Raw genomic sequence first — 27,058 nt, forward strand, 5'->3', positions numbered from 1 at the left:
GACATCCCTTTAGGTGATAAGGATAAACCCTTATCTTATCTGCAGATTACATCAGCCTTCTCCTAATCTCATTAGGAGGTTTCTAGACCTAAACCACATTCAGATCTAGACTCTCTGAGTGGATAGGGTTAAGACCCTATCCTATCTGCTAATCCATTTCAGAATTCACCCCATATTTAACTTATTAAATTAGCCAAGTTCGAAATGGGCTTAAGGCCCATGAAGGTTATGTACACACTTTAGCCTTCCTAATTACAGCCCAGTTGGGTTTCCTTGTATGGCATGGGACCCAAGCATTGATCTATACATCAGCCACATGGGTTCGGCCCAGCCTTTGTTACAAGGCTTGGCCGAATACACTGTTATGGACAGTGCACCCCCTGAAACCCATCAAATGGGCTCTATGGGCCCAACACTTACCCAAATTGGTCCCTGGGACAAGCCACCTTGTAACACCCAGGGACTGTGGGCAGATGCAAGATTAGGCCATTAGGTATTATCCTCAATGGTCTTACACTCAACCTCTCAGCCCATAATGATCAAACACTGCCCGACAAGAGATGACCTCTCCCTCGGTTGCAAGGAATAGTGTTGCACTCTCTACTTTTATGGATCATGGGAATTAAAACCTTCTGCAAACATTTTAGAAACCATAATATACTTTTATATCTCATATAAAATATATTTTGCAAAACAAATATCAATGATTGAAATCGGTTGTTGGCAATCTTGGTTTCCATCAGAGAGAGTGCATCCCCGATCATTACCTTTGTCTGACAAAGGGGCTGATCCTGTCACTATGATAACCCACTAAGATAAATTCTTAGACTGTCCCAACATGCCCAGGTTTTGACCCCCGCTAAGTATCTCACTGATTGGTACATCAAAGACAGCCCAATCCAACACCTAGTGCAGTATCATAATCGAGTCTAGGGGTTGGGTGTAACTTTCCAGTTTTACCCAATAGTCTCCAAGGTCCAGGGCAATATTGGAAATCTGGTCCAGTTCAAAGATTCAATTAATCCTACACAGCATGTGCCTAAGGTCTCACCCTGGCAGCTGAGATAGGCCACCCCAATCGACTTGGTGGCACATCAGTGTCAGCCTTATCAGGATAGGTCTCCCCAAACCGACCCACTGGTTGTGAACATTCTAAACTAACACGAGTCTCATTAAGTGTCCAGTTTAAGGGTATTACACAGAAACACACCAAGGGAACATGAATCAAATATATACTTTTATTTATTTACAATAAACTCATAATGTAAATCATTCTGATTGAAGTTAAGGGCATACAAAACTGTCTAACACAATCTTGAACCATAAACTGAACCTGATTTGAACAAAAGCAGTAGGAGAGGATTATACCTAATACGGAGAACTAATATCTCCCAACAAAGGTGTTCATGCCCAAGGAAGGATCCAAAGACTGCTCCCACTATAGATGGCACAGTGTAGGATGGAGCAGAATCAACAGTGTTCTTCTCCAAGAACCTTGTCCTTCGCAAGAAATAGCAGGATGGTACGTGAGCACAACTTCCTATCGTCCCTTCACAAGGAACAGATGTCAAGATCAAATCTTGATTTCTCCCACTGAACTGGAGATCAAACTGGCAGGGTAGGCGGCAATAGGGCAAGAAAGAATTTCGCAGGAATGCTTAATTCTTCCTTCTGTGATTTCAGCTCTGAAGAGGATGTTAAATATGTGTCTTCTAAAGGCTGCTGCCTCTTCCTTCTTTTGTAACCTTAAAGGATCAGCTCCTAATCCCATTAGGAGTTGCTGATTCAAATCTTATTTGGATCAGACATCCCTTTAGGTGATAAGGATAAACCCTTATCTTATCTACAGATTAGATCAGCCTTCTCCTAATCTCTTTAGAAGGTTTCCAGATCTGAATCACATTCAGATCTGGACTATCTGAGTGGATAGGATTAAGACTCTTTCCTATTTGCTAATCCATCTAAGAATTCGCCCCATATTTAACTCATTAAATTAGCCCAGTTGAAATGGGCTTTAGGCCCATTAAGGTTATGTTCTCACTTAGCCTTCCTAACTACTGCCCAGTTGGTCTTCCTTGTATGGCGTGGGATCCAAACATTGATCTACACATCAGCCACATGGGTTCAGCCCAGCCTTTGTTACATGGGCTCTATGGGCCCAACACTTACCCTAAGTGGTCCCTGGGCCAAGCCACCTTGTAGCACCCAGGGACTGTGGGCAGATACAAGATTAGCCCCTTAGGTATTATCCTCAATGGTCTTACACTTAGCCTCTCAGCCCGTAATGATCATACACTGCCCGACAAGAGAGGACCTCTTCCTCGGTTGCAAGGAACATTGTTGCACTCTCTCTACTATGGATCCCGGGAATTAAAACCTTTTGCAAATCATTTCAAAACCATAATATATATACTTTTATATCTCATACAAAATATATTTTGCAAAACAAATCTCAACGATTGAAATCGACTGCCGACAGTCTTGGTTTCAATCGTGTCCTCCTCCATCTTCAAAATGTAAAAATCAACTGAGAAAATTAAATCGTTAACCTGCACCATTACATTCTCAACAATCCCTTCTGGGTAGTCGTTAGAACAATTAGCTAATTGGATAACAACTTTAGTTTCCCTTAAAGGACCTAATCTCAAAGCATAGTAAATCGAGTATGGCATGACATTGATAGATGCACCTAAGTCTGGCAAGGCTTACTTGATTTGCTTATTGCCAATCACACAAGGTAGGGTGAACATTCCTGGATCAGCATGTTTTTCTGGTAAGGTCCTCTTGATCATGGCTGAAATGTTTTCTCCAACTCCTACCTTAATGGGGATTTCGTTTGAGTTCTGTACCTACTCTCCTTCTTGTCTTTTTTCCACCTTCCTTGGTGAGGTGGGTTCTAGCTGCAGTTCCTTCCCGCTTCTCAGCACCGCTACACTTACATTTTCCTTGGGGTTGACTACCGTTTGTGATGGTAGTTTTCCGGAGCTTTGCGCCTCCAACTTACTAATGGAAGTGGCAAGTTGGCTGATTTGGTTCCCCAAATTCTGAATGTTGGCTCTTGTTTCCCATTGAAATTGCTGAGTATTAGTAGCTAGAGCCTTAACTATATCTTCTAATGACGTACCTGAATTTGGGGGTTGGCCTTGCGCTGTGATGGGTGTTGAAAACTAGGGCTGTCGACTGAAAAAATGAGGCTGATATTGCTGCTGTCCTCCTGGGTTCCCGTAGCTTAGATTTGGATGATCTCTCCACCCCAGATTGTAATAATTGGAGTAGGGATCATACTTTCGTTGGGGCTGCCCCGGGAATCCTCCTACGACATTTACTTGCTGCATCGATCCATCTTGTAATGATGGACACATGTCTGTAGGATGACCATGGATCGAATAGATACCACGCACCCTAGCAGTTTGTAATTGTCTTGCAGCTAGTTGCCTAACCAAAGCAGTTAAGTCAGAAATCTAATTTTCTAAATTTACATGGCTTACCTCATTTTCATGCCTAATGGGACCATCTGTCCTTGCACCGAACTGCTGTGAATTTTCAGCCATGTTGGAATTAATTCCCTAGCCGCTTCGGGTGTCTTGTTCGCTAAAGCTCCTCCACTAGCTGCATCGACCATACTTCTATCCATGGGCTAAAGCCCTTCATAGAAGTATTGGATCAAAAGCTGTTCGGATATTTGGTGGTGTGGGCAGCTAGCAACAAGTTGTTTAAATCTTTCCCAATATTCAAATAGCGTCTCACCACCAAATTGCCAAACTCCACATATTTCTTTTCTTATATTTGCAGCCCGGGATGCAGGAAAATATTTATCCAAAAATATCCTATTCATCTCATTCCATGTGCGTATTGAACCGGGAGGAAGAATATACAACCAATCATTTGCTTTATCATGTAAAGTAAATGGAAAGGCCATACCGTGGGACTTCATGCTCGAACAGATGACATGGAATTCCTTTAGAAGCTTATGAGGGTCCTCACCTAAAAAACCATGAAAAATGGGCAATAATTGAATCAAACCAGACTTCAATTCAAAACCTACCTCAAGAGTGGGATACATGATGCATAGGGGCTGTTGGTTCATAATTGGCGCAGCTAACTCTCTCAATGTCCTTTCTTGGTCAGCCATTCTTTCTTCTCCTTTGATGATGGGTAGATCACAATCTAAATTCACCTTCTTTGGTGAACGATCTTTCCTTTGTTTTGCCTCCTTCCTTAAATGACGGGTAGTTTTTTCAATTTTGGGGTTGTACTTGAGTTCACCTCGTTAAGAAGCATGAGTCATCAAACAAAAGAGGTTAACAAGAGGAAGGTAATAGCTAAGAAATTAAAGTTGCTCCCCGACAACAGCGCCAAAATTTTGACAGGTTTGTTGAAGCCCTCAAAATTAGTACTAGTCCCACAATAAAATATTTGTAGTAAAAGTGGTACTAGGTCGAATCCCACAAGGAGCAAATCAGTAATCTCTTAGCTGAATTGATAAAGTAATTGTGTGGGAAAATTTAATAACTAAAATTAAAAGAATAACAAACTAAGCAAACAAGAGAAAATCAGTCTTACCGAATTCTGGTTTAAGGGTTTGGGTTGAATCGATTGACCATCGGTCCTAGGTACATTTCAGCATTCTTGCAATTTAAGCATTTAACCTTAGATTTATTAGGATAGCCATAATAAACCTTGTGTTTTCCTAATTCAGTTGACCAAACCCAGCATTCAATCAACACTTATCACCACTCAACTGGGTACGATAGTGTTCCATATTAAACAATGATAGCATTAAGATTTGTGAAAACAGTTAAACCAAAATAACAATAATTGAGATAGCTACAATTATTGAATTTTATTCCATCGATTCCTTCAGGTTGAACCATGATAAAACATTGGTCAAAGGTTGTCATGAACAATTTACTCAAAAAGATATCAACCTAATTGCTACTTGTACCATTATTCATGACAATTATGGATCACCAAAATCTTGGATAGCAATAGGAAAATCAACATTAATTCAGTTTGTCAAACTAATTAACATCAACATCCAATAAAAATATGCACAAGAATCAATGAATACTTGAATTAGAAATCAAGAAAATAAAGTAACTATAGAACCTCACAATGACACAATCGAACCTCCCCCCTTGAACCAGAAAAAGAAGCTTAGCTACTCATGATCTGCACAATCTCCATGTCTTTCTTCTCCATAGCTGAACTGCTTCCTTGATCTTCTTGGCCTCTTGATGATCTCTTGGATCTTGGAATGAGTGATGCTAGAGCTGGTTCGCCCCCCTCTTTATATAGCCAAAGGAGAGGGCTGTTTTCCAACTCCTTCTAGGAAATCATCATATCTTTAGGGAGTCTTGATCTTCTTTGAACTAATCCTATCCTATCTCTTATCTAATCCCCAACCTTCTTATCCTTATAGGATTACATTCAAAGTTTAGATCTAATAAGACTCTTTCCCTCTTGGGAGATTACATTCGAATTAGGACTCTAGACTCTTGCATCCGAGTTGGGCTTCTCTGCTACTTGGGCTGCTTCCAGGTTCTTCTACAAGTTGGACTTCAGTTGTTAAATGGGCCTGGCTGCAAACTCGCTCCGACTTCGGGCCCGATTTCGTACTCGATGTGGACCGAATCAGTCAAAACCCAACACAAAAGTTATGGGCCTTTCTTTCTTCTTTCTAATGCTTCTTGAATTGCCCAATTTGGAGTCCGAAATTGTGACTTAGGCCAGATCATTGACTGTCGCCGAAACTGTGCAAAATCACCCGAATTGGCCTGTTTCCTTCCAATTGCCTTCTTTATTGCCCTGAATCAAAATACAAGAGTAATGAGTGCATTTAAGTGCTAAAGTAGTGTAAAAGGATGAAAATTAGGGGGCAAAAATAGGGTTCTTTTCAGTCTCATCAGTGATGTGCTAGACAAAACTACTCCCAACTCATTAACGAACTTCTTCATCCACATGGCTTCTTTGGCAGCCTCGTTTGCGGCAATGTACTCGGCCTCGGTCATGGAGTCTACGGTGGACCCTTGTTTGCTACTTTTCCAGCAAACAACACACAATTCTATCGTGAAAACATATCTAGATGTAGACTATTTATCATCTGGATTCGACTGGAAATCGACATCAGTATACCCTTGGATCTGTAGTGAGCTACCATCAAATACCAGACAAAACTCTTTTGTCCTTCGAAGGTACTTAAGTATGTTTTTCACAGCAGTCCAGTGCTCCTGCCCTGGATTGGAGAGGGTGACTTTGTGCCTGAAAGGAACATTTCCTTCTTGGAGTTCTCCATGCTATATGTTTTGACTATTTTGCCAATGTAAGCAGATTGGGATAATCCTATTATCCGCTTTGATCTATCTCTATAGAGTCGAAGACCCAGTATATAGGAGGCTTCTCCAAGATCTTTAATAAAGAATTGCTATGAAAGCCATACTTTCACCATAGTCAACATTCCTACATCATCCCCAATGAGAAGAATGTCATCTACATACAGAACCAAGAAGGTAACCTTATCTCCACTGTACTTCCTGTAAACACAGGGTTCATTTGGATTCTGCTTGAAGTCAAACGATTTGACAGCAAAGTCAAAATGGATGTTCCAACTTCTAGAAGCTTGCTTATGTCCATAAATGGATCTATTAAGTTTACATACCTTGTGTTCTTGACCTGCAGCAATGAAGCCTTGCGACTACAGCATATAGATATCTTTAGTAAGATCTCCATTCAGGAATGCAGTTTTGACATCCATCTGCCAAATATCATAATCATGGTATACTGCTACAACTAGCAGGATTCTAATGGATTTAAGCATGGCCATAGACGATGAGGTTTCCTCATAATCGATGCCCTCTTTCTGAGTATACCCTTTTGCCACCAGACAAGCTTTGAAGGTCATAACTCTACCATCAAGGCCCTTCTTCCTCTTGTAAATCCATTTGCAACCAATTGCTTTTATCCCAGAGGGCAGATCTATAAGAGTTCAGACTCCAATGGTCTCCATAGAGTCCATCTCAGCTCTCATGGCCTCCACCCACTTATGGGAATCTATGTCCAACATAGCTTCCGCATAAGTCACGGGATCCTCCTCACTAGTCACGGTTTCCACCAGGTAACTATCCTGGTCATAACCATAACAGGCTGGTGGCCTAGATACCCGAGTGGATCTTCTAGGTTGGTCACTACCTGGAACTTGTGGGACATCTCCCACTGCTCCTAAACTCTCCTCATCAAGAACTACTTCCTAACGATGGGTGTCCAGGATGTAATCGGATTCCAAGAATTGTGCATTTCTGCTGCAGAACACCTTCTACTCACTTGGGTCATAGAATAGGTAACCCATAGAGCCTTTTGGGTAACCTACAAATAGGCAACGGCTGGTCTTGGATTCCAACTTGTTTGCACTTGTTCTTTTAACATGTGCTGGACAACACCAAATCTTCAAGTGTCTGACACTTGGTTTCTTTCTGGTCTAGAGTTCATATGAAGTGTTCGGAACTAATTTGGTTGGAACCCGATTCAGCACATAAATCGTAGTCTCTAATGCATAACCTCAAAAGGATGTGGGCAACTCTGAGTGTATGAGAAGTGACCAAACCATATCTAATAAGGTCCTATTCCTCCTCTCTAAAACACCGTTAAGTTGTGGTGTAGTAGGAGGAGCCAATTGTGATACTATCCCATTGTCCTTTAAGTAGTCCATGAATTCGTCAGAGAGATACTCACCACCTCGCTTTGATCGAAGGGCTTTGATTTCTCGACCTCTTGTCTGAACTCTTTGAACTTTTCAAAAGATTTAGACTTGTGTCTCATTAGGTACACATAACCATATCGTGAGAGGTCATCTGTAACGGTGATGAAATACACGTGTTGATTCCATGTCATAACACTCAGGGGACCACATACATTAGTATGTATAAAGCCAAGTGTGCCTATACATCTTTCAGGCTTACCGTTAAATGGCCATTTTGTCATCTTACCTTGTAGGCAAGGCTAGCAAATGGGAAGATCTTCTACAGTTAGAAAATCCAAAGGACCATCCTTTACCAGCCTTGTGATCCAGTCAACACCGATGTGGCCAAGTCGGTAATGCCACAGGCACGTGGGATTAACGGTATCACAAACTCTTTTCTTGGGGATCTCAACCGATGTAGTTTCGGTTATGTTAGTTTCTAGAAAATGATGCTGAACATAGAGACCGTTCTCTAGTTCTCCGTATGAAATGAATTTGTTATTTCTTTTAATAGTAATCATATTACTAAAGAAGACAAAATAACCATCTGCACACAGTTTTGAGACAGAAATCAAATTTCTTCTTAAATTTTGTACATAAAGACAATCTTTCAGTACAATACTTCATTCTCTAAAAATTAACTCCACGGTTCCTATGGCCGTGGCTGCAATAGTTGTAGAAGTCCCCAAGTAGAGCGTAACTTCTCCTTCACTCAGCCTTCTGCTTACCTTGAACCCCTGCAGTGAGTTACACGCATGAGTTGAAGCCTCAGAGGCAATACACCAGGATGCAAAAGCTACCAATAAATTGGTTTCTATAACACAAGATTCGAAATTACCTTTCTTGGATTCTAGGTAGGCAGGACAATTTCTTTTCTAGTGGCCAGTCTTTTTGCAGAAGTTACAGGCATCCGATTCTTTGTCTTTCTTCTGAGGCTTCTTTTCCTTCCACTTTCTCTTGCTTGTCTTGCTGGCTTCAACAAGCATAGCTACAGACTCAACATTTCTAATCAGTTCTTCTACTCATTGCAACGTATTGCTGAGCTCTTGTATGCTGACATTCAGTTTATTCATGCTGTAGTTCATGATAAATGGATTAAAGGAAGGAGGCAAAGAATTAAGGATAGCGTCTATATGGGTCGCAAGGTCCAGCCCAGATCCAAGAGCCTCTACTTCGTTGATGTATCCCATCATCCGAAGACAGTGGTCGTGAACTTGTTGGCCCTTGGACATCTGTGCGGTCATGAACTGTTTCAAGACCTTCTGCCGAGTAGAATGATTATGCTCTTCGTACATTATCCTCGGACTGTCCAATATGTCTTTGGCAAGTTTCATCTAATCGAACTGCCTCTGTATTAGGTTGTCCAAGGAGGCAATGGTATAGCAGCGAGCAAGGGAGTTTTTTTCCTCCCATTCCTAATAGTCTCTCCTTCGGGCCTCAGAAGCCCTATCACTTGGACGCTCCAGGGTAGGATTTTTAGCCACTTTGCCCAACTTTTCTGAAGTTAGGACCAGCATAAGGTTCCTATACTAGTCGGCATTGTTTCAGCCCTTCAGCTTGTTGTCATCAAGAAGCTTTGCAAATTGTCCGTTTACCATTTTCTAATAAAAGAGAAAACATCAGTCCACAACCTAATTTGATTCATGTTCATTACATAGATATGGATTTTAACCTACGTTCCATTCCCATTTATTCATCTCTAAGATTTTCCTCCTCTCTCAGTGACGGAGACTATGAGTTGTCTCTGGAAATGTGAAAAATCACATAGGGTGCATGGAGCCAACTATTTCAGCTACATAACCCCACCACCTTTCTGTGAAGGATCATATCCACTCATCATACGAGTTTTCCCTTTGGCCTCTGTCAAACAAGGTTCAGAGCCGTTTTTAGGTAAACCTTTCTATCTAGTGAGCGCTTACCCATCATATTCGTGAACGCCAAGGTACCATGAGAGAGTTTCCATTTTCTAGAGAAGCCCCTCCCACATCGGTCTATGACGCCCCTATCATCTTATGAAACACTCAAACAAGCCCAACAGCAAATGGATAGCCATTTTCTGGTGCGTTTCCTCATTATTGAAGGACCCATCCTCATGCTAATGATGGAAGGCCTTTAAAGAGTTCATCATATGAATCTCCCTATCACCTGCACTCATATTAGCTGGAGGGAACAGTTAATTACGCCCTAGTTTGATCTATGTCAAACCAAAGTGGCTCCCACTAACTTTCATAAAGCCAGATTTCGGTGGGCCCAAATCGGCTAGGGTTCCGCACATAACCTCTCCATGAGGTGTGGGGTCCACCACTGAGGGAGGTCATCCAATGACCAAAAGGGACACCATGGCAATGATGTGCATTCAGCCATGGTGTGCGCAATTGAGCTTGGGCCAAGCACTTATGGACCACGTACGTAGCACATCACACATCCATACATCACATGCAAGGATAAATTGATCCAATCAATTAATTATCTGTAAAGCCCATTTGAAGCCCATTTTAAATCCATAATATTAACCAGTAATATTATCTAGGTATATGGGACAAATTAGGGTTGATGGGTTCAGCCCATATAGCTTTATCTGCGAAATGGGCTTTTAGTAGTTTTAACTACTTCAAACTAGGCTTTTACAGGTTGGGCCAAATTAAACATTTAATTAATTATCAATCCTCAGGCCCATAAGTGGGAAAAGTTGGGGCTGACATTCAGCCATGATCAAACCCTAGGTTCGGTCCAAACGATTTGAACCAATCTTGGTTCGAATGGGTCTAGGTTTGATCTTTAATTAAATCTTTAATTCAAGAAAATAATCTGAAATTAAATACTGATAAAAGAAAAACAATAATCAGTCACATAGGGCTGTTCACACAATCCATCATTCAAAAAAAAGGTTAGATCACAGGTTGCAATTTCACAAACTGCAAATCACAAATAACGATTCTCCCATCTACGAAATCTCCTTCCTTGCGCCGCCATCTTTGATCCAAAAATAAGATAAATAGAAATCATAATTTCTATTAATATTACATCAGATCGAATACCTATACATTCAGTCTAAAAAATAAAAAATATATATTTTACAAACCAAAAGTAATAAAATAATCCTAAACTGCAAAAACACAGGTTCCCTGCACAAATCAAGATTTCGATCTCCTCTTGTATGAACAACCCATAAAACAAGAAAATCATAAAGAAAAATTCTAAACAATAATCAGATTTATATAAAATTTAATTTCAAATTATTCACCCATAACTTTGGGAACAAATTTCCCAAAAAACCCTTATCTGTGCAAATTGGGTAGAACGCTTTCTGCCCATTTGCACAGGTTCAGATCTGAAAAGAATTGGTTCAAGATTTGAACCATGACTCTGATACTACTGAAGGGATGAGAGATCCATCGTATGGATGCCCAAATCTTGCAGAATAAGTTGGGTGAATTTCAAAAAAATTTCTCTCCCTTCAACTGGGAATCACATTCCCTATTTTAGAAAATCATATTTTCAAAGATCAATTTTGAACCATAAACTGAACCAGATCTAAACAAAAGCAGTAGGAGAGGATTATACCTGATACGGAGAAATAATATCTCCCAACAAAGGTGTTCATGCCCTAGGAAAGATCCAAAGACTACTCCTACTGAAGATGGCGCAGTGCAGGATGGAGCAGAATCAGCAGTGTTCTTCTCCAAGAACCTAGTCCTTCGCAAGAAATAGCAAGATGCTATGTGAGAACAACTTCCTATCAGTCCCTTCACAAGGAACAAATGTCAAGATCAAATCTTGATTTCTCCCATAGAACTGGAGATCGAACTGGTAGTGTAGGCGGCAACAGGAAGGAGGCAGCAAGAATGAATTTCGCAGGGATGCTTAATTCTTCCTTCTGTGATATCAGCTCTGAAGAGGATGTTGAATATGTGTCTTCTAAAGGCTGCCATCCCTTCCTTCTTTCGTAACCTTAAAGGATCAGCTCCTAATCCCATTAGGAGTTGCTGATCCAAATCTTATTTGGATCAAACATCCCTTTAGGTGATAAGGATACACCCTTATCTTATCTGCAAATTAGATCAGCCTTCTCCTAATCTCATTAGGAGGTTTCCAGATCTGAATCACATTCAGATCTGGACTGTCTGAGTGGGTAGGGTTAAGACCCTATCCTATCTGCTAATCCGTCTCAGAATTCGCCCCATATTTAACTCATTAAATTATCCCAGTTTGAAATGGGCTTTAGGCCCATTAAGGTTATGTGCTCACTTAGCCTTCCTAATTGCTGCCTAGTTGGGCTTCCTTGTATGGCGTGGGACCCAAACATTGATCTACACATCAGCCACATGGGTTCAACCCAACCTTTATTACAAGGCCTGGCTGAATACACTGTTATGGACAGTGCACCCCCTGAAACCCATCACATGGGCTCTAGTTATCTCTAACCTTATATTCGATTCAGTTCTTGATTAGCAAATCTGAATATCTAAACTCTTTCTCAAGCAATCTAGAAACTCCAAGAATTAAGAACAGTTTGGCCAAACATAAATCAGATTGTCTAAATTCTTCATCAAGAAATTCGGACAGTCCAACATACAAATTCAATTTGGCTAGCTATTCTAACAATTAAAATCCTAACCAAGAAACATCAGAATTGAATCTAGTCCATTTGAATAACCCTAGAGAACTAATTACAGATCTGAATTTACATGAAACATGATTCAATTACAGTAAGAAAGAAGAATCAAGTGAGAAAATATCATGAAACCCTAGCTGAGATCCTTTACCAATTGCGCAGAATTCAAGGAAGAAGAAAACCTAGACTGATCTCCTGCAATGGCTTCTTCTCCAAATTCAGATGCAGCACCTCTTCTTCTCTTGAAGCTTCTTGAATCTCCTCCTTTCTTCTCTCTTGTGCGCCTCTCTCTCTTTTCTCCCAAAAGATTTTGAACAAAAGGTGTTTGAACCTTTTTTCCATCTTTCTCTTCTCCTTTTATAGCTTTCTCTTCAGCCCCTTTCTCTCTTCTAGAAAGTTGGCCGCCTTTAGGCTCCTTGGGCTGCACTTTGGGCTGCTCTTGATGTTAGACAGTCTTGTATGCCCTTAGCTTCAATTGAATTTGATATACTTTTGTTATTTAGTGGAAATAAATTAAAGTGCATGTTTGATTCATGTTGTTTGGTATAATTCTGTGTAAGACCCTAAAACTGGACACTTATAGAAACTTGTGTTAGTTTTAAATGTTCACAGCCATTGGATAAGTCTGGGGAGATTTACCCTACCAAGGCTGATACTGATGTGCCACCAAGTGTTGGGATGGCTTGTTTCGGCCATCAGGGTAAGACCCAAGGCACATGCAGTATGGGATTGCTTGAACCCTTGAACCGGACCAGATTTCCAGTATTGCCCTAGACCTTGGAGACAGATGGGCAAAACTGGAAAGTTACACCTGAACCCTAGACTCGATTATGACACATCACTAGGTGTCGAATCGGGCTGTCTTTGATGTGTCAATCAGTGAGATCCTTAGTGGGGGTCAAAACCTGGACATGTTGGGGCAGTCTGAGAATTCATCTGAGTGAGTGGTCATAGTGACAGGATCAGCCCCTTTGTCGGACAATGGTAATGATCGGGAATGCACTCTCTCTGATGGAAACCAAACTGCCGGCAGTTGATTTCATACGTTGGAATTTTGTTTTGCAAAAATAAGATATATATATATATATATATATATATGTATATGTACGGTTTCAAAAGATTTGCAAAAGGTTTTAATTCCTGGGATCCATGTGAGTAGAGAGTGCGGCACTATTCCTTGCAGCTGAGAGAGAGGTCTTCTCTTGTTGGGCAGTGCTTGATCATTAAGGGCTGAGAGGTTAAGTGTAAGGCCATTTAGGATAATACTTGATGGGATAATCTTGTACCTGCCCACAATCCCTGGGTTTTTATAAGATGGCTTGGCCTAGGGACCACTTAATGTAAGTGTTGGGCCCATAGGGTCCATGTGATGGGCTCAAGGGGGTCACTGAGTCTTTCAGTGAATTCAGCTGGGCCTTGTAATAAAGGCTGGACCGAACCCATGTGGCTGGTGTGTAGATCAATGCTTGGGTCCCACGCCATACAAAGAAGCCCAACTGGGCAGCAGATTGGAAACTGATATGATCACCAGTTCATGGAGCGAATCTGAGATTAATGTTAGTAAAAGGATTGGGTCTTTGACCTTATCCACTCCAAGAGACCAAATTTAAATTATATTTGAATCTGGTAACCTCCTGATAAGATCAGGAGTTAACTAACTTAATCTGCAGATAGGATTAAGATTAATCCCTATCCAAATACTGATTTGGATTGGGATAACTCCTAAAATATTGGGAGGTTTCTTAATCAAGAAGAAAGAGGAGAAAACCCTTTCAGAAATATCAGATTTCGGACTAAGGGGTTTGAGGAAGCAAGAAACACATCCTGCAATCTGAGATCAGATCTCTCACAAACTCCAGAGAGAAGAGATAGTTCTGCCCTCTTCATCCCTAGACTTCTCCTCCTCCAGCTGCCACCACTCCCTGTTGGAAGATTGGATCTTTGCAGCAATAGGAAGTCAAGAAATCAGTTCTTGACAAGAGTCTTGCAAGAAAGACACTAGGATTCGGTGTTCAAGGTTTCCAGAGGGTTCTTATGAAGAATCCAGTGTGTAGGACGCACCCTGCTGGTTCCGTTCCATCCACAGCTGTGTCATCTTTAGCAAGAGCGGATCTTGGTTACTTCTTTGGGCGTGAACACCAACTTTGGGAGATATTATTTCTCTGGATCAGGTATAATCCTTCCTGTTTCCTTTTGGTTCAGATCTGGTTTGTTTATGGTTCAAGTGGGATCCTTGAATAATGTATTCTAAATTTAGGGAATATGATTCCCAGTTGGAAGAGGTAGGAAATTTTTTTTGAAATTCGCCCTCCATTCCGCACCCTTCTTGGCGTCCATTAGATGGATTCTACCATTCTTTCACTTGAGCTGTACATGGGCCTCCCTCTTGCTAGGCTGAATGGGCTCCCTTAGAGAGCTTTGGCTCATCTCTCTCCTTGGGTTCCCCCATGGTGTTCTGCCTAGGCTTCATGGGCCGAATAGCCCTCCTTAAGCTTCTCATCTGGGCCTTTCTCCCTTTTGGGCTGAATTTTCTTCACTTGGCCTCTTTTCCATGGTTTTATGTTGTCTTTCCCCTAAGCTGGTCTCCTTTGATAAATTCCTGAAATTAAGCTAAATTGAGGTAAGAATTCACACAAATCAGCATCAAAACCATGCATAAACATCAGGATTTATGTGTAATTTGCACAAACATTAAACACCCCCACACTTAAGCTTTTGCTTGTCCTCAAGCAAAGACATCACCTATAAACTAATTATCCCCCCTTATTATTATTACCATCTACCGGATGAATTTAGAATGAGAATACATTGAGTGGTCGGAAAACCTACATAAGTATTTTGATTTATTCCTATGATTAGCCATTCTTTTCACATACATAAGAGCTAATGCAAGGGAGAATGTGAAATTCTTCATGCTCCAACATTCACTTCCATTCAATATGTAATTCAGCACCTTGACTGCCCAATTTAACCATTACATTGAGCTTGGTCACAAATCTGTCACTGCCCCTAATGAAGTGTTCAACCACATTTTGTCCCTTTGAACCTCAGCCATCACCAAATTTTTTTCTTTCCCCTTTTTTGGTGTGAGTTCATTTTATGCTCTGTCTCACACAGGGCATTTTCTCTCTTTTTTTTTCTCTTTTTTTTCTTTTTGGTGTGAGTGCATTTTATGCTTCATCTCACACTGATCACTTTTTTCTTTTTTGTTTTTTTTTTTGGTGTGAGTGCATTTTATGCTCCACCTCACACTGGTCATAGGCTTGAGGCAAACAACAATACTCATATTCCAAGCTGCTAGTTTTACTATTCAGCTCGGAATAGCGAAGTCAATTGGACTTTGTCTCTTTCTTTTTCTCTTTTTCTTTTGCAATTGTTGAACCTCATGCATTAACAGTTTAGATGTGAGCTAATGATCATCAATTATTCAATCAAGTGCATTGTATACATGAAAGTAGTTAGGGCTGGTCATGATGATAGTCATATTCAACTCCCTTAACCTCATGAATTGTGATAAGTTTGGATCATTCACAAGAATAAACTCTGATGCTTATAGTGCTTTCCCTCAATTCATTGTATTCCCTCTTGAAACTCACCTAATAAACAACAATAATCTAGAGGGGATTTTCAATTCATTCGGCAAGTCTGAATTCATCCAACTCATTCAGCTGCAACCTTCTCTTTGCTCCTATGGCCTGTAAATCAAAATTTAAGAACTTTAGTGCCCAATATGCCTTATGTTCCAATTCGACATGTAAATGGCATGCTTTTCCAAAAACTAACCTGTAGGGAGACATGCCGATGGGTGTTTTATATGCAGTTCTAAATGCCCATAATGCATCATCTAACCTGATTGCCCAGTCTTTCCTAGAAGAGTCGAATATCTTCTCCAAAATTCTTTTGAGCTCCCTATTAGCTAACTTGACTTGGCCATTGGTTTGAGGGTGATATGGGGTAGCTAATTTGTGTGTAACACCATATTTTCACATCAGCCACTCAAATTGGGTGTTGCAGAAATGAGTTCCCCTATCACTAATTATAGCTCGAGGTGTGCCAAATTGGATGAATAGATTTTTCAGGAAATGTACTACCCTCCTAGAGTCATTTGTAGGTACAACTGTGGCTTCCACCCATTTATACACATAATCAACAACAACTATGATGCACTTATTACCACAAGAATTCAAGAAGGGTATCCATGAAGTCTATACCCCATACATCAAAAATTTCACAAATCAAGATATTAGTGAGGGGCATTTTGTTCTGTCAGGAAATGTTACCTGCTCTCTGACATTGGTCACATGCGAACACATACCTATGAGCATCCTTGAACAAGGTAGGCCAATAGAAACCTGAATGCAAAACCTTGGCTATAGTGCAGTTGGCTCCGAAGTAACCTCCCGCTTCTCTATCATGGTAGTACCGGAGAACCGACTCCATCTCCTCGGGGACACACCTCCTTATGATCTGATTTGCACATAGCTTGTACAAAAAGGGATCCTCCTGTTAGACAATTTTGTATGCCCTTAGCTTCAATCAAAATGATGTACTTTATGAATTTATTGTAAATGAATAAAAGTGCATATTTGATTCATGTTCCCTTGGTATGTTTCTGTATAATACCCTTAAACTAGACACTTAATGAGACTCGTGTAAGTTTAGAATGTTCACAGCCAGTGGGTCAGTCTGGGGAGACCTGTCCTGACAAGGCTGACACTATGGTGCCACCAAGTCGGTTAGGGTGGCTTGTCTCAGCTACCGGGGTGAAACCCTAGGCACTTACAGTTTAAGATTAATTGAATCTTTGAACTGGACCAGATTTCTAGTATTGCCCTGGACCTTGGAGATTGATGGGAAAAACTGGAAAGTCACACCCAACCCCTAGACACGATTATGATAATGCACTAGGTGTCAGATTGGGCTATTTTTGATGTACCAATCAGTGAGATCCTTAGTGGGGGTCAAAACCTGGGTATGTTGGGACAGTCTGAGAATTCATCTAAGTGGGTGATCATAATGACAGGATCAGCCCCTTTGTTGGACAAAGGTAATGATCGGGGATGCACTCTCACTGATGGAAACCAAGACTGCCGGCAGCCGATTTCAATCTTGAGATTTGTTTTGCAAAATATATTTTATATGAGATATAAAAGTATATATATTATTGTTTTGAAATGATTTGCAAAAGGTTTTAATTCCTGGGATCCATATATGAGAGAGTGCAGCACTGTTCCTTGTAGCCGAGGGAGAAGTCCTCTCTTGTCAGGCAGTGTATGATCATTATGGGCTAAGAGGTTAAGTGTAAGGCCATTGAGGATAATACCTGATGGGATAATCTTGCATCTGCCCACAGTCCCTGGGTGTTATAAGGTGGCTTGGCCCAGGGACCACTTAGGGTAAGTGTTAGGCCCATAGAGTCCACCTGATGGGTTTCAGGGGGTGCACTATCCATAACAGTGTATTCGGCCAGGCCTTGTAACAAAGGCTAGGCTGAACCCATGTGGCTGATGTGTAGATCAATCTTTGGGTCCCATGCCATACAAGGAAGCCCAACTGGGCAGTAGTTTGGAAGGCTAAATGAATACATAACCCTAAATGGGCCTTAAGCCCATTTCGAACTGGGCTAATCTGATTAGTCTTTAAGGGTCGAATTCTAAGATAAGATCAGTTGATAGGATTGGGCCCACACCCTATCCACTCAGAGAGTCCGAGATCTAAATGAGATTTAGATTTGGAAACTTCCTAATTAGATTAGGAACTGGCTGATCTAATCCACAGATAAGATAAGGATTATCCCTTATCTTAAAGGGACTTCTAATCCAGATATGATTTGGGTTAGCAACTCCTAATGGGATTAGGAGCTGATCCCTTCAAGTCTATAAAAGGAAGAGGGGGCGGCAGCCTTTAGACACATCACAACAGACAACCAACAATTTTGTCTTCAGAGCTGAGATCACAGAAGAGAGAATTCTGCACCCTGCAAATACTCTCTAACCGCCTCCTTCCTACAGCCGCCGCCTACAGCAGTTCGATGTCCACTCCTTGGGAGAAATCAAGATTGGATCTTGATTCCAATCTTTTGGAGAAAAGATTGATAGGAGTTGTATTCACTAGCCGTCTAGGTGATTCTTGGGAAGGATCAAGTTCTTTTGGAAGAACACTGCTAATTCTGCTCCACCCTGCACTACGCCATCTTCAATGGGAGCAGATTTTGGATCCTACCTTGGGCGTGAACACCTCCATTGAGAGATATTATTTCTCTGTATCAGGTATTATCTCTCTCTCCTCCTTTTGGTTCAGATCTGGTTCAGTTTATGGTTCAAGAATGATCCTTGAAAATATGATTTTCTAAATAGGGAATTCGATTCCCAGTTGAAGGGAGAGAAAAAATTTTGAAATTCGCCCCCTTTATTCCGCAATCTTGGGCGTCCATGTGATGGATTCCTATCCCTTCACCTTCCACAAGTAGTGTTTCGCATCAGAGAAGAATTTCTTCTTGTACTGATATGAAAGATTAGGAGGGATAACATGTCCTGCAAGGTAATTTGCAACATCAGCATACCAAGGTGATGAATTTACCTGAATGGAGTAGAGCTGTTCATCCGAAAACTCCTCTCGAATGGTGCTGATTGTCTTCTCTTCTAAATCCGCATTATCTAACCGGGAGAGATGATCAGCAGCTAGGTTCTCGATACCTTTCTTGTCATGGACCTCAATGTCAAATTCTTGCAACAATAGGATCCACCTAATCAGCTTCAGTTTTTCATCCTTCTTGGCAAGAAGGTGCCTTAATGCCGAGTGATCGGTATACACAATAACTTTGGACAAAATCAGATATGAACGAAACTTATCAAAAGCAAAGATTACCACTAGTAGTTCCTTTTCTATCATCATGGTGTAGTTCTGTTGGGCTCCATTTAAGGTACTGCTAGCATAGTAAATCGACTGAAAGTGTTTGTTCAATCTTTGTCCTAAAACAGCTCCTACGGATGAATCACTCGCATCACACATCAGCTCAAAAGGAAGTGTCCACTCCAGTGCTATCATGATGGGCACATTGATTAGCTTGTCCTTCAGAATGTTGATTGCTTGTAGGCATTTAGTTGTGAACTCAAAGGCAACATCCTTCTGAAGTAAAGTGGACAATGGCTTGGCTATCTTGGAAAAGTCCTTGATAAATCTTCTATAGAACCCGACATGTCCCAAGAAGCTTCTCACAACTCAGACTGATGTTGGTGGTGGAAACTTCTTAATTGTCTCCACCTTGGCTCTGTCAACGTCAATACCTCTCTGTGAAATCTTATGCCCAAGCACGATGCCTTCTTGCACCATGAAATGGCATTTCTCCCAATTCAGCACTATGTGTCTCCCTGCCCCACCTAAGCACCTTCTCCAAATTATTCAAACATGCATCAAATGAAGAGCCAAAGACTGGGAAATCATCCATGAAAACCTCCATGAACTTTTTAACCATATCAGAAAATATTGACATCATACACCAATGAAAAGTTGTTGGAGCATTGCACAACCCGAATGGCATCCTCCTATAGGCAAAGGTACCATATGGGCAAGTAAAAGTGGTCTTCTCTTGATCTTCCGGTGCAATTGGAATCTGATTGTAACCTGAATACCCATCCAAGAAACATTAATACTTATGCTCGGCCAACCTCTCTAACCTTTGATCAATAAACGGGAGAGGGAAGTGATCCTTGCATGTGGCTTCATTCAATTTTCTGTAGTCAATGCATACTCGCCACTCGGTGATAGTTCTAGTCGGTATGAGTTCATTTCTTTCATTTGGAACAACGGTCATGCCACCTTTCTTTGGAACTACTTGCACGGGGCTCACCCATGAACTATTAGAGATAGGATAAATAATCCTGGCATCTAGTAACTTGATGACTTCAGCCTTCACCACCTCATTCATATTCGGGTTCAGGCATCTTTGAGGCTGAACTGAAGGCTTACTTCCTTCTTCCATCAGAATTCGGTGTGTGCACATAGATGGGTTGATACCCTTGATGTCAGCTACCTTCCAAGCCAAGCTTGTCTTGTGTTCTCGTAATACTCTCAACAGTTTTTCTCTTTGCAAAGGGCTCAATGCTGCTGATATGATTACATGAAGAGCTGATGATGCCTCTAAGAAAGCAAACTCCAAATGTGGTGGGAGTTGCTTCAGCTCAAGGGTGGGAGGTTCTTGGATTGAAAGCTTACTTGAAGATGCATGTTTTATAGCATCATACATTTTAAAAATTATTTCCTAATCTTGAATCCTAAGGCTAAGTTTCTCTTGTTGGACATCAATCATTGCCTTCCCCATAGCTAGGAAAGGTCTCCCTAGGATAAGAGGAATATCAACATCCTCTTGCATGTCTAATACAATGAAATCAATTAGAAAGATGAATTTATCCACTTTAACAAGCACATCTTCTATGATTTTCCTATGATGCTTTATGAATCTATCAACTAATTACAATGCAACTCTAGTAGGTTGGGGTTCACCCAATCCTAGTTTCTTAAAAACTGAATATGGCATCAAGTTTATGCTAGCTCCTAAATCACATAATGCTTTTTCAATTTTCAAACTGCCTATGGTGCAAGGGATAGTGAAACTCCCTGGATCCTTCAGTTTCTGGGAAAGCTTGTTGAGAAGAATTGCCGAGCATTCTTCATTGAGTGCAATAGTGGCCACATCTCCCAATTTTCTTTTATTTGCCAATATCTCCTTCAAGAACTTTGCATAGTATGGAATCTGGACTAAAGCATCATCAAAAGGGATGTTAATATGTAAACTCATAAACACTTCAAGAAACTTACTGAATTCTTTTTCCAATTTGTGTTGCTTCAGCCTATTCGGAAAGGGTACTTGTGGCTGTTGGTTTCTCTCCTTCTTTGGTTTAGATTGCTCATCCTCCTTCCTTTTGGCTTCAAGGGTTGCATCTGCCTTGTTTTCATCCCTTGCTTTCTTCTCCACTTCTGGCAACTCCTTACCACTTCTCAAAGTGATAGCCTGCACTTGCTCTCTTGGATTTACTTCAGTGTTGCTAGGTAGAGTGCCTAGTACTCTTGCTGAAATCATTTGTGCCAAATGCCCGACTTGATTCTCCAAGTTCTTTATTGACGCTTCTTGGTTCTGAAATCTTGTTTCAGCACTAGTTATGAACTTGGTTATCAGCTACTCTAGGTTAGATTTCTTCTCCGACTGATTGAAGTTTTGGGGGAAAGGCTTTGGCATATTCTGATTTGGCCATGACTGGTTCAGGTTGTTCCTCCATATGGGGTTAAAGGCACGAGGGTACTGATTTCCTTGCTGCCATGGAAAGTTGCCAACAAAATCTACCTGTTATGGGGACTGCATAAACTGATTGCCAACTTGACATTCAGTGCTGATATGACCTCCCCCACACCATTCACAAGTCACGGACTGAACATGCATGGCTGCCATCTACATCTCATCTATCTTTTTGCTGAGTTATTTGTGCAGATAGAGTTGTATATGTGTCCACGTTGTGAAAATCCGGCCGACAAAGAATTCATCCCATGTTTCTATAGATCCAGCCGGCAAAGAATTCAGCCAAGTCTTGTCTTTGTCTTTCAATGAAAATGGGAACAACCTGAGCCTAACTGCATCATCACTCACCCCATTGTACTTGAAAGTATCACAGATTTCCAAGAAGTTGGCTATGTAAGAATTCGGGTCTTCATGAGCTATGCCACAAAACTGAACTATGTTTTGTATCATCTGAATTATGGCTGGTTTGATCTCAAAATTATTGGCAACTATGGCTGGTCTTACAATGCTTGAAGCAGCCCCTGTAAGAGTTGGTTTGGCATAAGTCCATCATGGTTCTTGGTTTGACCATCTCTTCAGTTTCAGCTCTCACTTGTCTAGCAGCTCTAAGGTGGAATCGGAGGGTTCTATCAATCTCGGGATCATAGGGGATTCCCTCCATTTCAGATCTGTTTGTCATAAACTATACAAGTCAAAGTAATAAGGAAGCTAATGTACACCAATCAGAAAAGTAATCTATCAAGCAAGTAAACTGCACATAGATCTAAACTATCAGCTTGGAATATGATTTGAGCAATTGCTACACTACCGGAACTGCTATACTACTGAAACAGGATCAGCACCCAAAGACAACTACAATTAGCAAGAAGAAAGAAAATGACTTCTATCAGCAATGGAGGTTAATGCAAACAAATCTGAGCTATCATATACAGAATTAAAAATCAGATTAATAGTGGCTAATGGTTCCTAATATTGCTATAATAAGGTTCTTGGCAACGGCGCCAAAAACTTGATGCATATTTGCTACACTAGCAAATGCACTAGTCGCCCAAGTAATAAAGTGATGAATAGAGTATCGTATCCACGAGAACTTACGCAGCAGCTAATAGTAATATATCAACCATCTATTATTTGATTAACCGTAATGTTAACCTACTCAAAACTGAATTCCTAACTAGCAAACTATCTATAGAAAATTGGATCAAACACCTTTCATGCAGTTGAGAAGACAAGCTATAAGTGAACAGATTTGGTTCAGCAATTAATTCTCTAGGTCATTCAATTGGATTGGGATTCAGCCTTGGTTTGGTGCAACCCCAATGTTATGGTGGACAGCCTCTCTTGAGCGCATGCTCAATCTATGTATGAGTGATGATTCTTATATCTCTATCAAGAATCTAATCCTCATGCATGCATTAAGATCAAGAGTTCTAGGGCATTATTGCAGAATTGAATGAAGACCAACCGAATTGTACAAGTTATCTCTAACCTTGTATTCGATTCGGTTCTTGATTAGCAGATCCGAATATCTAAACTCTTTCTCAAGCAATCTAGAAACTCCAAGAATTAAGAACAGTTCAGCCAAACATAAATCAGATTGTCTAAATTCTTCATCAAGAAATTTGGATAGTCCAGCATACAAATTCAATTTGGCTAGCTATTCTAATAATTAAAATCATAATCAAGAAACATCAAGATTGAATCTAGTCCATTCGAATAACCCTAGGGAACTAATTATAGTTCTGAATTTACATGAAACATGATTCAATTACAGCAAGAAAGAAGAATCAAGTGAGAAAATATCATGAAACCCTAGCTGAGATCCTTTACCAATTGCACAGAACTCAAGGAAGAAGAAAACCTAGATTGATCTCCTCCAATGGCTTCTTCTCCAAATTCGGATGCAACACCTCTTTTTCTCTTGAAGCTTCTTGAATCTCCCCCTTTCTTCTCTCTTGCGCGCCTCTCTGTCTTTTCTCCCAAAAAGATTTTGAACAAAAGGTGTTTGAACCCTTTTTCCCTCTTTCTCTTCTCCTTTTATAGCTTTCTCTTCAGCCTCTTTCTCTCTTCTAGAAAGTTGGCCACCTTTAGGCTCCTTGGGCTGCACTTTGGGCTGTTCTTGAGCTGTACATGGGCCTCCCTCTTGCTGGGCTGAATGGGCTCTCTTGGAGAGCTTCGACTCAGCTCTCTCCTTGGGTTCCCCTATGGAGTGCTACCTAGGCTTCATGGGCCGAATAGCCCTCCTTATGCTTCTCAGCTGGGCCCTTTCTCCCTTTTGGGCTGAATTGCCTCCACTTGGCCTCTTTTCCATGGTTTTATCTTGTCTTTCCCCTAAGTTGGTCTCCCTTGATAAATTCCTGAAATCAAGCTAAATTGAGGTAAGAATTCACACAAATCAGCATTAAAACCATGCATAAACATCAGAATGTAATTTACACACATCATCTACCCTTGAACTTCTCAAGAATAGCCTTCCGTCTTACCTGGGGGAAGAATGCTACCCCTTCTCAGGATCCCTTGGTTCCTTTTTTATAGAGAAGGGTGGATAAAACTGGGATTAGAGAGAAAGAGGGGGGCGACAGCTGGGTTTTAGTAGAAATATGAGCACCCTAGGGTTTAGAATGGAGGGTTAAGATTATTTTAAGGTAATCCTAAGGATGAGAAGAGAAGGAGAGGGCACCCAATATTATGTAGGGCGGAGATTTGGGCACCTAGAATTGGATGGTGGAGATTTAGGAGTCTAGGGCTGAAAAGTAGAGATTAAAAGGAGCGGGTGGCACCCTAGGGTGAATGGCTGAGATAGAGAGTGAAATAGAGGGCTGAGATCTAGTGGCTAAAAGCTGAATGGTGAGGATTAGAAGTTAGGTGGCGCCCTAGGGTTAGAATGCACTCAAAAGAGGGTGCCCTGGAATGGAGGGTGGAGATTAGATGTTAGGAAGGGATGGAAGGTGAGGATATAAAAGTTAGGATGACCAAGGTTTGTTACAGATGAAAAGAATGAGTGGAGAGGTGCCCTAGGGTTTGCTAGGGAGAGGGGAGTATGCTAATATAGTAGGAGGGGCACCATTCTTGGTTTAGCAAATAGGAGGCACCCCCCTATGCTCAACTTTTTACAAAAACAACCCCTTTCTCAGCTGGAATTCACACCAGCTTCCCAAAAATAGCATTTCTGCCTTGAAGCTTCCCCAATTTTCCCAGGATTTGCATAGAGACCCTCAGAGGTTTTGAAAAGGAGACACTTTGACTATTCTAAGGCCTAAAGTACCCTTCAAATGATGCCCTTCAGGCATCAAACTATAGAGTTATAAGGCACCATAAAAGATTTCAATCTCCACCACAATACAACCCAAATATTCAAGAAGCAATCACAGAACAATTCCATAATCATATTAGAATAATAAAGAATTAAATTTTGGATCATACCCCCCAAACTGAGAACCGAATTCTCAAAAAACTGTAAACATGCGCAAATCGGGTTGAACAGTTTTTGCCCATTTGCGCATGATCAAATCTGGTTTAAATTTGGTTCAAGACTTGAACCTAGGTCTGATTCAACTGAAGGGAAGGGAGATCCATCATATGGATGGCTGAACCATGTAAGGTGGCTGGGCAAAATTTCAAAAATTTTTTTCTCCCTTCTGGGAATCCTATTCCCTAATTTAGAAAAATTGCATTTTTCAAGGTTCATTCTTGAAACAAACCAGACCATATATAAAACCAAGATTAAGGGATGGTTATACCTAATACAAAATCCATGCAAGTAGCTCCCAACATAGGTGTTCATGCCCAAATAAGTCACCAAATCCCACCTCCACTGAAGATGACACAGCTTAGGATGATGTAGGGTCATCAAAGCAATTCTTCAGCAAGAATTGCAATCCTTCAGCAAGGATCATGCAAGGGATGTGAGCATAACTTTAGATCTGATTCTTCAAGCAAGAATCAAAATCAAGAACAATCCTTAATCAGTCCAAGAATGGAGATCAAACTGGGTAAGGCGGCAAGAACAGAGAGAAGAACTGGATATGCAAAAGTGTTTAACAGAAGGATTTTGCCCTCTATTTATAACCTCTCTGGATCAACTTCCTAATCCTATCAGGAAAGGGTTCTTTGATCCAAATCTTAATTTAGATCTAAACTCTTAAGTGGATGAGACATATCTTATCCTCTTGCTGATCTAGAAACAGATCTAAACTCAAATTCACCCATTAAATTAATCTAATTAATCCAGTCTGAATTGGACCTTAGGCCCATTAAGTCATCAGGCTCACTTCCCTTTTAACTTACTAGCGAGCTTGGCTCTCTTTGTATGGCATGGAACCTTAACATTGATCTCTACAAAAGCCATATGGGTTCAGCCTAGCCTCTGTTACAAGGCTTGGCCAAATTCACTACTAAGGACAGTGAACCCCAAAGCCCATCAACATGGTCTCTTAACAGGTCCAACATTTACACTAAATGGTTCCTAGGTCCAGCCACCTTATGAAGGCCCAAGGACTATGGACTTAAGTGAGATTAGACCATCAGGTCTATAAACCCTAAATGGTCTTATACTTAACCTGTTGGCAATTTAGGTTTCCATCAGAGAGTGCATTCCCCGAATATTCATTTTGTCCAACAAAGGGGCTGATTCTGTCATTATGATCACCCACTCAAGTTAATTCTCAGCCTGCCCCAACATACCCAGGTTTTGATCCTTGATAAGGATCTCACTGATTGGCATATCAAAGATAGCCCAATCCAACACCTAGTGCAGTACCATAATTGAGTCAAGGGGTTAGGTGTAACTTTCCAGTTTTGTCCATCTGTCTCCAAGGTCCAAGGCATAATTGGAAAATGGTCCGGTTCAGAATTTCAAGAAAAACCACACTACATGTGCTTCAGGTCTCACCCTCGCAGTTAATAGAAGCCACCCCAACCGACTTGGCAGCATATTAGTGTTAGCCTTGGCCGGATAAACCTCCCCAGGTCTATCCAACGGATGTGAAGATTCTAAACTAATACGAGTCTCATAAGTGTCCAGTTTAAGGGTATTAAACAAAAACACACTATAATAACATGAATCAATTATGTACTATTAATCATTTATAATAAATGTCAAAAGTACATCAATCTGATTGGAGCTAAGGGCATACACTGTCTAACACAAAGCACAAATGGCTGTCTATAGCCCAGACCACATGATGAGTTAGTTTGGGTATGACGACCTAGGTGGCCAGTTTTTGCAATCTTTGGGAGAAGATGTCTTTTGGGTTCGTCGCCATGATCACGCTTTTCCAAGGTGTTTGCATCTACTAGTTGTTGAATTATCGAGGGTGCAGGGCTATAGGTCTTTGCAATTTTCTTACCTCTGCGCACAATTTGGGGGTTTCCAGGAGATGGTCAGGAGGTCCCCATGACTCCATCATTCTTTGGC

At 40.9% G+C, this 27,058-nt stretch overlaps 1 protein-coding gene across 1 annotated transcript; it reads right to left on the bottom strand.

The window, feature by feature from the left end:
* Positions 1 to 20,610: 20,610 nt before the first annotated feature.
* LOC148860986 (uncharacterized) lies at positions 20,611 to 21,429 on the bottom strand. Its single transcript, XM_088984995.1, has 2 exons — positions 20,853 to 21,429; positions 20,611 to 20,723 (listed from the first exon to the last, which is right to left on the bottom strand). Exons 1-2 carry the CDS (start codon positions 21,427 to 21,429, stop codon positions 20,611 to 20,613), a joined length of 690 nt encoding a protein of 229 aa, XP_088841121.1.
* Between the last annotated feature and the right edge of the window lie 5,629 nt (positions 21,430 to 27,058).

This window comes from Nelumbo lutea, chromosome 4, assembly GCF_056320005.1.
Source record: "Nelumbo lutea isolate HS-2025 chromosome 4, American lotus-T2T, whole genome shotgun sequence".
Taxonomy (NCBI): Eukaryota; Viridiplantae; Streptophyta; class Magnoliopsida; order Proteales; family Nelumbonaceae; genus Nelumbo; species Nelumbo lutea.